This window comes from Grampus griseus, assembly GCF_964374135.1.
Source record: "Grampus griseus genome assembly, chromosome: 10".
NCBI lineage: Eukaryota > Metazoa > Chordata > Mammalia > Artiodactyla > Delphinidae > Grampus > Grampus griseus.
Window position 1 is genome coordinate 91,318,643 of NC_139004.1, and position 13,417 is coordinate 91,332,059.

General features: G+C 40.3%; 1 protein-coding gene across 4 annotated transcripts in view; it reads left to right on the plus strand.

Moving 5' to 3' along the window:
• Window positions 1–13,417, plus strand: part of CNTN4 (contactin 4) — a gene marked incomplete at both ends in the record, with an annotated part of 493,058 nt that overhangs the window by 406,489 nt on the left and 73,152 nt on the right. For all 4 annotated transcript variants that reach the window (XM_082664454.1, XM_082664456.1, XM_082664455.1 and 1 more), the window contains one exon: window positions 9,243–9,370. In XM_082664454.1, the coding sequence (XP_082520580.1) occupies window positions 9,243–9,370 (128 nt within the window). The remainder of the gene's footprint in view (window positions 1–9,242; window positions 9,371–13,417) is intronic.

Below are 13,417 nucleotides of genomic sequence, written 5' to 3' on the forward strand. Positions count from 1 at the left end.
GTAGTAGCCAGCATTCTTCAGAAAAGCTGAACCAATAGGATATATAGGAGAAGGTTTATTATAGAAGTGGGCTCACACATTTATGGAGGCAAGAGGTCACGCGGTCTGCCGTTTGCAAGCTGGAGAAGCAGGAAAGCTGGTGGTGTCATTCAGAGTTCCAAAGCCTGAGAGTAGGCATACGTCCCAGTCCAAGCCTAAAGGTCCAAGAATCAGGAGCACGGACATCCAAGGTCAGGAGAAGATGGGTGTCCCAGTTCAAAGAGAGAACGGATTCTCCCTTCCTCAGCTTTTTTATTCTATCAGGCCTTCTAAAGATAGGACGATGACCGTCCGTATTGGCAATGGCAATCTATACTCTCTCCACCAACTCAAATGCTAATCTCTTCCAGAGACACCCTCCCAGACACACTCAGAAATAATGTTTTACTAGCTATCTGAGCATCCCTTAGCCCAGTCCAGCTGACACGTAAAATTAACCATCACAAAAATTAAAATATCTTTTGAATTTTACGAAAATAGATAGCCAAATTCAAACCCAAACAAGTCCTATTTTTTTTTCTTCAGAGCAGTGTTTCGGTGTGTTTTGCTGATGTCTACAGCATACCAATGCCAGTTAACCTGCCAGGCTTTTCCTGTTTCTCAGCTGGCACAAAGCCAGGGATAGCTCTGAGTACATACGTCTTCAGGTCTGTTGGTCACAGGCTGATTCTCTAGTTGATAGGTTGAAAAGACAAATCTTTGTCTCTTCCTTACCACCTCTCCACTCCTTCAGAGTTTTGACTACTTCATGGGTGTCATATTCTAAAACTATTTTGTATTTCCATTGCCTCAGGGACAAGTAAAGATACGGCTGTTCTCCAGCAATTTGGCTTCTATGCAGAACTACTTAGAAAACCGTAGGTCACCGTTTGGTAGAGACCTCCTCTACCTAATTTTGACCGTAATTTTAACATCAAAATAAATACTAATTAATCGTCTAGACAACAAAGAACAGATAGAATGGAAGTTCTACTTGATTCCAACAAATAAACTGGGTTAATTAAAGAAAAAATTGAAATTGGAGGTAGGCCTTAATCCTTGTTTTCCTCTTGGACTTTTACCCTTCTACACATTATCCATTACCACATCAAACTGTCCTTCAGACTCTGCATGTGATTATTTTTTTTAACATCTTTATTGGAGTATAATTGCTTTACAATGGTATGTTAGTTTCTGCTGTATAACAAATTGAGTCAGCTATATGTTTACATATATCCCCATATCCCTTCCCTCTTGCATCTCCTTCCCACCCTCCCTGTCCCACCCCTCTAGGTGGTCACAAAGCACCGAGCTGATCTCCCTGTGCTATGCGGCTTCCTCCCACTAGCTATCTATTTGACATTTGGTAGTGTATATATGTCCACCACACGTGATTATTAGTTTATTACCACCTAAAGAGCGATAATTTCAAGTCTCTTTTAGCTACTCTTGGGGAAAAGGGCCAGGCCCATGGAGAAGGGAAGTGGATGCACTGGGGAGACCACGTGTGATGGTTCTGCCCCCCACATCACCCCTTCTCCTTATCCTCTGACGGCTGCGAAGTAGGCGCTGAAGCTGCTTGCTCAACCTAGACCAATAATTCTGGCGGGTTTCCATTCTTAACACTTACGATTGGTTGAAGAATATCCCTTAGGTTTCATATCTACCTGAAGTTCAAATGAAGTCATACTAGATTAGGATGGACCTTAAACCAATGACTGGGGTCCTTGTAGGAAGAGGGAGATTTGGGTACAGACACATGCACAGAGGGAAGACGACGTGGGGAGACACACAGTAAGAACTGCCTGTGAGGATGGAGTCAGAGATTGGAGTGATGCATCGGTAAGCCAAGGAGCACCAGGGATGGTTGACTGTCGCCAGAAGCTACGAGAGGCAAGAAGGACTCTCCTTCAGAGCCTCCGAAAGGAGCCAGCTCTGCCAGTGCCTTCATTTCAAACTCCTGCTCTCCAGAACTGTGGGACCAGAAATTCCTCTTGGTTTGAGCCACCCGGTTCCTGATACTTTGCTATGGCAGTTCTAGGAAACGAATACAAAGCCCAATTTCTCCTCGAATCCCACTGCTCTGTTCTGTGTGGGATGTCTGGGGTGGGGAGAGTCCAAGAGGGAAGCAAGTGTGGCCTTAAACCTAAAGGCTACCCCCAAGCCCTATCCCATGAGCTCAGCACATCAGGAAGGTTTAAAGTAATTTCAAAAGGCCACAGGAGTGAGGTAGAGACATTAATGAGCTGTTCAAGCCAGGGATGGTGGGAGCTACAAAGCCCACCAGCTGCTTAAAGGAGTTTCCTCCTCCTTTCCTCTAGCCCACTGGTGCCCTGAGGGGAAGTGTTGCAGGACTACCCCATCTTCCCATTTGCCAAAATTAGCCAGGAATGAGTTTTTACATGAACTCTCCCAATTATTTGGTTTAAAAGAAAATTCTGTTGCAGAATGAAGCAAACGCATCTATGGCTAGGCAGTTCCTCATTCTAGGGCATCACCTGTGGTTCCTGGGATCAGGGGTCCTGTGACAGCACCCCACCATCCTGTCAGTTTGCTTGAGCTGAGACGTAGCAGTGCTTCTGTTGACCGTGTTTGAAGTTTTTTCATTTGTTTAATTTTTTTTAACTTTTTATTTTATATTGGAGTTTAGCCGATGAACAGTGTTGTGATAGTTTCAGGTGCACAGCAAAGTGACTGAGCCATACATATACAGGTATCCATTCTCCCCCAGACTGCCCTCCCATCCAGGCTGCCACATAACATTGAGCAGAGATCCCTGTGCTATACAGTAGGTCCTTGTTGGTTATCCATGCAGCAGTGTGTACATGTCAATCCCAAATTCCCTAACTATTCCTTCCCCACAACCTTCCGCCAGTGTTCACTCCCAGTATAACATATAAACCGATTCTTTGACATTCAGGTTTTCAACTTCCAAACATGTTTTCTGGAACTCATCATGTATAAAAGAAAGGGGCAACCTGTTGTGACCCTTTGAGTTTTGTTTTTTTTTTAATTACGTAAAATTTTAAGTGAGTCATGATCTAACAATATTAAAGATAATATTAAATTTAACTTAACAGTTTGATACTTCCATTGTCTGTTGAAAGGAAATTATCAATCCATAATTCCTCCCTTTGCAGAAGGGGAGAAGTGATTTTCTAAGCTGCACTTTAAAGGGATTTACTTATAAGGGAAGTGTTTCCTTATGACTCAGAGGCAGGCGAGGACATGCTGCCTCTGTCATCAGCAACTGGGCTTCCATGGAGAATTACCCAGAACATCATAGGTCGCCATTTTAGAATAACCCTCCTCTGTAGGGTGACAGGATATTGCGGAGTTGGCAGTTTTTGTCCTCTGTTACTAAAGCCCCCAAAAAGAAAAGATCAGCATGTTTAAAGGTCCAATGTCCCCAGACAGGGTTAGATTTATAGGACTGACAAGGTCAGCTCTTCAATGGCTGTAACCCAGAGCCTCATACTGAGAAAGAAAGATTCAATTTGTCTCATAATTCCAAATATGCTCCCAGCCACTATGGATCTGAAGTCTCCAAATGACAGTGGAGGAACAACTGCTTCTCTGTGTGATTGGTAATTTATTATGTTGTGAATTAGATGACCTCTTCTCTTGTAGAGAAAGTTAAGTCCTATGTCATACTTTTATTTTTACTGCTTGCTGATTTATCATCTTTGACTTTTCTCTGATACTTATCAATGTTTTAAAAAGAGCAGGTAGGTCAAGGTTAACTTTTCTGTTCTAAGCCAGAAACAGATTTACATTTTCAATTCTTTTTATCTAACTCCATCACTATGCGTGAGTATTAGGAGGAGTCAGAGTTCAATATCAAGCTAATAGCTACAGGTCAGTCAGTAGTCTGAAACAGGGAAACAAAAATGAAGTAGAAACTTTGAAACCTCATGAAGAAATAGACATGAAAATGAAACTGTCCTTGAACTGGATTTAGGCACTTTATTCATAGAACAAAAATGGATGCAGTAGTATTAGGTGAAAAATACTTTTTCTAATTTGGTATAGGATCCACATTGAAGGGAAGCAAGTATCTAAATATTAGTATTGAGGTGCATTTCAGAAGTTCCTTGAGTTCATCCAAATTAGCCCCCAAGGCCAAGTGTTAGCTCTGTAGCTAATTCATCCCTCATCAAATTCCCAAAAAGCAGATTCAAAGCAATAGGTCATTGTATAGTTAGCTTTTATTTGCAGGAATAAATGGTATATGTTACAGCTGGGTGTGAAGAAGCTGATGTCAGTTTTTTCATACTCAGAACCCCATGGTTATTCCTCCACAGTGGAGTTAATCAGTCTTCTAGCAGCAAGTTCTATGGAGGTGGCATCACAGAATCATCTGCAGAATCTATTCCCTCCTCTCCACGTTCACTGCCACCATCTCCTGAACAAGTTCGGTAATTTCTTTAAGAGATTGGATTCGTCCAGTTATAAGGGCTGAGGACCCAATTTCTAATATCTTAAATTGGTGACTCGTATGACCGGAGCATCCAAAGGAAACTGCAGCCTTCAGGCATGGATGGAAACAGGGGTTCAAAGATGTCGTAAGGTCTCTACCTCTCCTATTCTCTGTGTCCCTTGGGCTCTATTTATCTTTGCTTGGCTTCTTGAAGACATGATTTCTTTGGCAGGCAAAACGACTGCCAACAGTTCTAGGCGCCCATCTCCAGACTTAACAATTCAGCAGAAAGATGGTTTCCTCAAATGGCTCCTGATTTTGGTGACTTGCCTATTTCTAAACCAATCACTTCAGAGAGGAGAATAGGGTCTCCTGATTGGCCAGGCCTCCTGCGTCCTTGCCCATCTTTATACTCTAGATAGTACGGGAAACAGCTTCTCCACTGGAAAAAGTAATGCCGCTTTTTCTATACATTTATACAAATGTGTGCATTATGGTATATAACACAGTGGAATCATTTCTAGTTATATAACCATCTAAGGTCCTCCTGATTTATAGAGGCCTGGTATACAGGAGGTAGATAGTAGATATCTACAAGTGCATGAGTCCAGTTTTTCATCCCCTTCCATGACAACTTGTGGTCACCGGTGTGTTCCTTAAGCATGATCATGTGTTGCCAGACTTCAGAGGGGAAGGACTACTGCAGAGTGGTCTTAGTCTTAACAGAGGCCTTTATTAATGCTTGAAACAATGGATCTAGGCGGGAACAGAGCTTTAGTTAATAGAGCATCTGGCTAGTGCACTTACATGGTGCATTTTATGTGCCATGCACTGTTCTCAGCACTGCACATCTCTACAACAACCCTATAGATATAGTTACTTTTATTTTCATTTATTTATTTATTTGCGGTACGGGGTCCTCTCACTGTTGTGGCCTCTCCCGCCGTGGAGCACAGGCTCTGGACACACAGGCTCAGCGGCCGTGGCTCACGGGCCCAGCCGCTCCACGGCATGTGGGATCTTCCCGGACCGGGGCACGAACCCGCGTTCCCTGCATCAGCAGGCGGACTCTCAACCACCACCAGGGAAGCCCTATAGTTACTTTTATTATTACAGTATCTCAAATTAAAAAATTTAGATACGGAGACATTAACTTACCCGAAGTCACATAGCTCGTAACTGGTCCAAGCCTGATTTGAGGCTAGACAGTTGAGTTCCAGATCATATGTCCTCATTCACTACACTGCATTGCTCAGATAAGGAAGTGGTTGAAGTTCCCAAAAGAGCAGTTCTCCCAACTTCATATTGCGCCCACAATTGGATTATCCCTAGGAAGAGTAAGCGGCCACAGAAGTGTGATGCGATTTAATGACAGCTACTAAAAATTACAAATCCTTCTACAAATTTTCTCCTTCACTGATCTTCTCCATCGTCTGGAACTCTAGCACTGGAGGCTTAGCTCTTTGTTCAACTCTTTGTGAAAAACAATGGGAAGATTAACACACTAAACCCCTGTGAGCCACTAAAATCTTGAAGATGGGCAGTACAGTAGTTTGTAAATTTCCTTTCTCATTTCATGAGACCCGTAGGAAATTGGACAGGGAAGTTTTGAGGAAACAATGGATTTCCATAAAGGGAAAGAAGAGCCTTGTGAGAGGTTGTGAAGAGCTAGCTGGGTCCCATAGCTGAGTAGCCACAATACGTTGGGTGCCTTTTGTGCAATGGAAATACCAAAATTAGGGATGCACGGATGGAAATGACACTGGGAAAAACATGTGTACAGGACTTTACAGTTTATAGAAACTTTCACGTATATTATCTATTGTATAAGACAATCATCATAGTATCCTGTGTCATTAAAAAATAAAGACTGATGTAGATCAGTGGCTCTCAACTTGGGGTGATTTTGCCCCCAGAGAACATTTGGGAGATATTTTTGTTTGTCACGACTTGGGAGGAGGGGCAGAGCTACTGGAGTACAGTGGGTAGAGGATAAAGATGCTGTTAAACATCCTCCCCAGGACAAAGACTTCTCTGGTCCAAAATGTCAGTAGTGAGAAACCTTTTTGTCTTGGAGCATAAGTCATTTGGCCACAGGTCATACACTTAGCAAGTATCAGGGTGAAGGCTAGGACCCAGGTCATCTGATGACAAATCCTGTGCTTGTTTCCTTATTCATATCCTTTGGCATTATACAGTATGCAGTGTGATACAGGCTTTTTAGGTTTGGGGAATTTTAAATGGTATAAATTCGGTGCTTTGAAAGAGTCAGCTCACCCCTCAGAGCGTTTAATACACCGTAGGCCTATGTTACTTCGTGGAAGTAGACTCCATGTCGAAAACACAAATGTCTGTCACCTTCCTTATTGAGTTCTCGTATGCCAACGTTTCACAGTGTCCAGCAAATTATTTTGTAAATGGGAATATGATTAATTCCTTTAAAGCTATTTTTGTGATTATTGAGGTAATTAGGAATTCCTCACCACTCTATTTTTGTAAGTACATTCTGCTCTTTGGCTAATGGGGTATCATACGTTCTTTATTGAACAAGTGTTATGTGTATACCTATGGTGTAAATGAACAAAGGGCCTCCTTGTCTGTATCCTGTACATTGATTTGGGATGACCCAGTTAATTCGCATATTGCCTTCAGGTTGTCACATGTGATAGATGGAGTGCATGAAGCAGGATGATTTAATAACTATATTAAGAGAATGGTGTCCCATTTTCCCCATATATACCAATGATTAAATAAGAGGACAGTTTTGAAGATAAAAGAGAACTACTACCTAATAAATACCAGGAATCTCACTGACCCTCTTACGTAAGTTTTTACTGTTATCCTAGAAGATTGGTGCTACGAGCTCTATTCTATAGATGAGGAAGCTAAAACTAAAAAAGTTAAGCAAGTTGCCTTCGTCCAGTCACACAGCTAGAGCTGATAGAACTGGAATTTGAACACCCATCCTTCTGATGCCAACATCCTTTGTAGAGTTCTCACACCATCATACTGTCTCATCAGCCTAAATCATAGAACCTGGAGTGGGTCGTCAGGAAGGCTGTCACTTCTCTATCCCTAAGAGCCTTTGAGAAAAGTAGATGCAGCATTTGTGACCCGGTGCATCTAAACCTTCCCTTGATTTTAAACTGTTAGCCAAAATTCTATTAAGTAAAGCTGTGCCCATCCTAGTCCTTTTGTAAAGGACTCTGTTAAGGTTGGAACTACTGCCAAGTGGTTCAGTGACTCTGAATTCCTATAACATAATATTGATTTTTCTTTTATGATATTTATTTACTCATTCACTCTGTCACTTAACAGATGCTTACAGGGCATCTACTACATGTCGGTCCTGTGTACTAGATCCAGGAGATTGAGTCCTCAAGCAAACACAGTCCCTGCCCTCAGAGAAGCTGATATTCCATGTGATAGGACAGTTAACTAGTAAACGAAACTTCTGGATTGTGTTGAATGGGAGGAAATAAAGTGGCTGCAGGAAAAGAGAATAACAGGAAAAGGGAAATTCACTTTAGAAATGTGAGTCAGGAAAAGTCTATAAGGGACAGCTTGAGGTCCTGAGAGGGTATGAAGGTGAGAGCTATGCCCTGATATCAAGGCAGACAGAACAGCAAACAGAAAGGTCCTGCGGTGAGAAAGGGGTTCAGATACTCTAAGAACTTGCAGAAGGCCAGTGTGACTAGAGTTCACCAAAGGGTAGAAAGATTAAGGTGAAATAAAGTAGGCTAGAGAAGGGCAAAGGCCAGATCCCTTAGGCTTTGTAGGTTCTAGGAAAGAATCTCTTCTGAGTGCAACTCAGAGCCAAAGAAGGATCTTTAAGCCTGGGGGGTGACGTAGTCTGATCTATATTTTAAAAGATTCCCTGGCCACTGACTGAAGAATGCGTTTGAGGGGCAGGCGTAGAAATATATCATTTAAGAGGCTGTCGTGAAGGGTTGGGTGAAAAAGAGGGAGCAGAAGAGATAGACAGAAGTGGGTAGATTTGAAAGATACAGTGAAGATTCAACAGGCATTTACCTTGAATGGGCCATCTGTGTACCTTTCTTATTTCTCCAGCTAGCCTCTAAGCCATGCTGTGTGTCTTATTCATCTTTGCATCTCTCCCTTCAGCTGTAGTCAAGTTTAAAACAGGGTCCTCTCAAATCCTTCCTGTTCCAGTTTTGTGTCTGTCAGTGAAAGTGTTTCCTTCCCACCTGGTAGCAGATATTTGTCCCTAATTGTGGGCCCTGAGATGGCCATCTACATTTGCTATTTTGCCAAAGTCATACCTTGTTGTGGAATATTTTAATTTTTTAAGTTCAGTTTTTGCATCTTTTTAAAAGTGTATTGTCTGACATATTTCAGAAAGAAATATGCTTAATAGTAACTCATTTAATTTAAGCCTTCTCATCTAGAAGAAAACACTTTCAATGAAAATGCATAAAGTGGCCCATCAAGGGATTTATGTTTTCTTATTCTTCAGCAGTTTTAAGACTAACGGTTATCTACAGTAAGCCTTCTCTTTGCATAATGTGGTTAGAGCTGTCGAAGAGAGAGAATGGTTACAACGAGTCTCCTTTTTCTAATAGTTATTCCAACAGACTGTTGAGTCCATATTAGCAAGAAAAATATTAAGAGTACTAAGTCATGCATCCTAATCATGTGTATATAGACGAATATCCTAAAGATGAAGCTGTCAAGTGATGTAGCCATGATTTAATAGTTTGAAAATGACAGAATGACAGAAATAATTTCCAGTTGGTCATATGGGATAAACTTACCATTTTGGGTTTATTTGCTTTGATTTCAGAATTACCATTTCTGAAGATGGAAGCCTCAGAATCGTCAATGTGACTAAATCAGATGCTGGAAGTTATACCTGCATAGCCACTAACCATTTCGGAACTGCTAGCAGTACTGGAAACCTGGTAGTAAAAGGTAATTACTAACCCGGAGAACATATAGATTAATATGTGTGTCCTCATTTCAAATAATGTAATCTATTGAAGTGACATCCTTCATATTAATATGTACAGATATCACTGTGTCGCTAAATTAATTCATCATGGCAAACATGATATGATTAATAATTCTTAGGGAACTGTTGGTAATGCATATGATTGAAAAGCTATCTTATTTCAGGATCATCCAATACAATTTTGAGAATTACAGCCATTGTAGCTATTATAGTATTGTAACTAATGTTATCTTCAATCCTTTAATTAAATTTCTTTCAAGTCTCTATAGATTTGGAATTCATGTCTAGGAACACTGTGCTAACAAATTAAAAACCCACGACTCAAATACTAATTTTAGCTAACATTGTTTAAGCAATGACATTGGCGATTTTTTAAAAGAGCTGCCTTGGTTATTCAGAGGTATGGATGTGGAGTATTATACTAATAAAGGGCTTTGACCACCCCTGTGTTTTGCTTCAGTCACCCAGCCAACCCTGTCGGTTTTAAAGAAAGAAAATTTTCCACATCCCTTAGCCTGGGTGCTTTATAGTAGAGACAGAAACTCCTTTATGCTCTTCGCATGGCACAGGATGTAAGTCTATTCCAACACCAGGTTGATGGAATGGGCTGAAAGTACCAAGTAAGAATTGTGAGAGATGAGATTTTAATTTACATTTAATGTGCATTTCTATCACTTTATATCTTGCCCCCGAGTCAGGGATCTTGGCAATGATCTGACGGAGGAAGATAAAGCTTAGGTTGGTGAGTTTCTCAGGGTCACCAGTAGCAGAAGAGGGATGTGAACCCAGGAATCCTGATTCTGCATTCTCCCTGGTTCTTTCTACTGTGCCAGGAAATCTTACTCATTTTTCCTCTTTCTCTATAATAGATACAGATGTGTTATAGCATATTTATTATTTCCCTCTTGCCCATTTGTAGCTCCCTCTGTGAAGTAAGATAGCCTAAGGCAAATTAAAATATCCCCAAAAGAATATTTGCCTCTATTTTAATTTAAAGAAGAAAACTAAAAATTACCTAATTATGTATTTCGGAGTCATTAGCAGTTGGAAAAGTACTGCCACTTATGGAAGCCTTTTTATCATAAACATACTTGTCTATGCAGATAGAAAACTGTAAGTTCAAGAGTCAGACATAAATCTGTGTTTGGATGGACTCCAGCTATTTCAACCTATTATTCACTCAGAGCAATAGTGTGGATATGTGACTATGTGTTCGTTCTGTTTCACAGGGCAGAGGAAAAAGAAGTTAGTAAGACTTGTAAAACAAAATTTCAGCTAGACGTCTTTGCTAATGTATAGCTTTCTCAGCTATAAAAGGAAACTTAGTGATGGACTAGGACCAGGAGGAACCGCAAGGTTTCAGAGCTGATCAATGACAGAGCTGACACCTAACTATAGATGATTTGCTAGTTATGGAGATAAAAGAGAAGAGTAGGCAGAAGTCTTCAGTAGTGATGAAGAGGCTGGGCTCAGAGTCAGAGAGATCTGGCTTTGGATCTTATTTCTCCCACTTACTGGCTCCGTGACCTTGGATGAGATAATTAACCTGTGTAGGGATAATAGCAGTGCTGACATCATCGGGTTGTTTTGATGACTGAGATTATCCATGTGAACCTCTTAACATGGTACTTGACACTTAGGAAATACTAGTAGTTGCTTTTGCTGTTGTTGTTTGTATTTTAACAAAATGGCTCTACATACCTTCTAAATCTTATTGAAATGGAAATTCATGAAGTTTCCACCCATTAGGAGAATCAGTAAAGAGAAGGGAGCCTGCCACAAAGACATGACTGAGACTGTGAAAGACTATGAACACCTGAGCAGAGACGTCATATATATGCTGCTATGTATTGTTGAAACTGGGGTATTTTCACATGTAGGAATAAGTTATGTCCTGTGTTTGGTTAGTATCCTTCTCATAAACCTGACTTCCTCAGCTCTCAAAATAGTTGGCAGAAAGGAAAGTCCTCTCTTTCCCATCAGAGTCCATCTCCCAGGAGTACCACCAGCCCCAGGATAAAAACATTCTTAACCATGCATAGCATTCCCTGCTGCTCCTCTTGTAGTGAATTATGGTACAAAGCTTAGAGAGACACCAGTGATGAAATGCACAATGATCGCCTCCTTACTTGGGTGGATGTAAATGTTGCTGACATAGTAACTTCTTTCTTTGTTAAGAAACTTAACACTTCATTTTTTGCCTTCTAGTAAAATGTAAACAGTGATTCCGCATGTATGATATAACAGATTATTTTAGGCAATCCAGAGTTAAACTGGGTTTTTTTAATTTAAGTAATTATTTCTTTCAGTGTATATTAGGAAAATGCTAGGTTTTTTTTTTTTTGTCTTTGTTCCTGTGATCTGGTTCACATCTGCACAAATTTCTTTTTTTTTATTTAATTTATTTTTTTATACAGCAGGTTCTTATTAGTTATCCATTTTATACAGATTAGCATATATATGTCAATCCCAGTCTCCCAATTCATCCCACCACCACCCCCACCGCCACAACCCCCTTGGTGTCCATACGTTTGTTCTCTACATCTGTGTCTCAATTTCTGCCCTGCAAACTTGTTTATCTGTACAATTTTTCTGGGTTCCACATATATGCGTTAATATACGATATTTGTTTGTCTCTTTCTGACTTACTTCACTCTGTATGACAGTCTCTAGATCCATCCACATCTCTACAAATGACCCAATTTCGTTCCTTTTTATGGCTGAGTAACATTCCATTGTATATATATATCACATCTTCTTTATCCATTCCTCTGTGGATGGGCATTTAGGTTGCTTCCATGAACTGACTATTGTAAACAGTGCTGCAACGAACATTGGGGTGCATGTGTCTTTTTGAATTATGGTTTTCTCTGGGTATGTGCACAGTAGTGGGATTGCTGGGTCATATGGTAATTCTATTTTTAGTTTTTTAAGGAACCTCCATACTGTTCTCCATAGTGGCTGTATCAATTTACATTCCCACCAACAGTGCAAGAGGGTTCCATTGTCTCCACACCCTCTCCAGCATTTGTTGTTTGTAGATTTTCTGATGATGCCCATTCTAACTGGTGTGAGGTGATACCTCATTGTAGTTTTGATTTGCATTTCTCTAATAATTAGTGATGTTGAGCATCTTTTCATGTGCTTCTTGGCCATCTGTATGTTTTCTTTGGATAAATGTCTATTTAGGTCTTCTGCCCATTTTTGGATTGGATTGTTTTTTTTTTTTAATATTGAGCTGCATGAGCTGTTTATATATTTGGAGATTAAATCTGTGTCCGTTGATTCGTTTGCAAATATTTTCTCCCATTCGGAGGGTTGTCTTTTCATCTTGTTTGTAGTTTCCTTTGCTGTGCAACAACTTTTAAGTTTCGTTAGGTCCCGTTTGTTTATTTTTGTTTTTATTTCCATTACTCTAGGAGGTGGATCAAAAAAGATCTTGCTGTGATTTATGTCAAAGAGTCTTCTTCCTATGTTTTCCTCTAAGATTTTTATACTGTCCGGTCTTACATTTAGATCTCTAATCCATTTTGAGTTTTTTTTTGTGTATGGTGTTAGGCAGTGTTCTAATTTCATTCTTACATGTAGCTGTCCAATTTTTCCAGCACCACTTATTGAAGAGACTGTCTTTTCTCCATTTTATATCCTTGCCCCCTTTGTCGTAGATTAGATGACCATAGGTGTGTGGGTTTATCTCTGGGCTTTCTATCCTGTTCCATTGATCTATATTTCTGTTTTTGTGTAAGCACCATATTGTCTTGATTACTGTAGCTTTGTAGTATAGTCTGAAGTCAGGGAGTCTGATTCCTCCAGCTCCATTTTTTTCCCTCAAGACTGCTTTGGCTATTCAGCGTCTTTTGTGTCTCCATATAAATTTTAAGATTTTTTGTTCTAGTTCTGTAAAAAATGCCATTGGTAATTTGATAGGGATTGCATTGAATCTGTAGATTGCTTTGGGTAGTATAGTCATTTTCACAATATTGATTCTTCCAATCCAAGAGCATGGT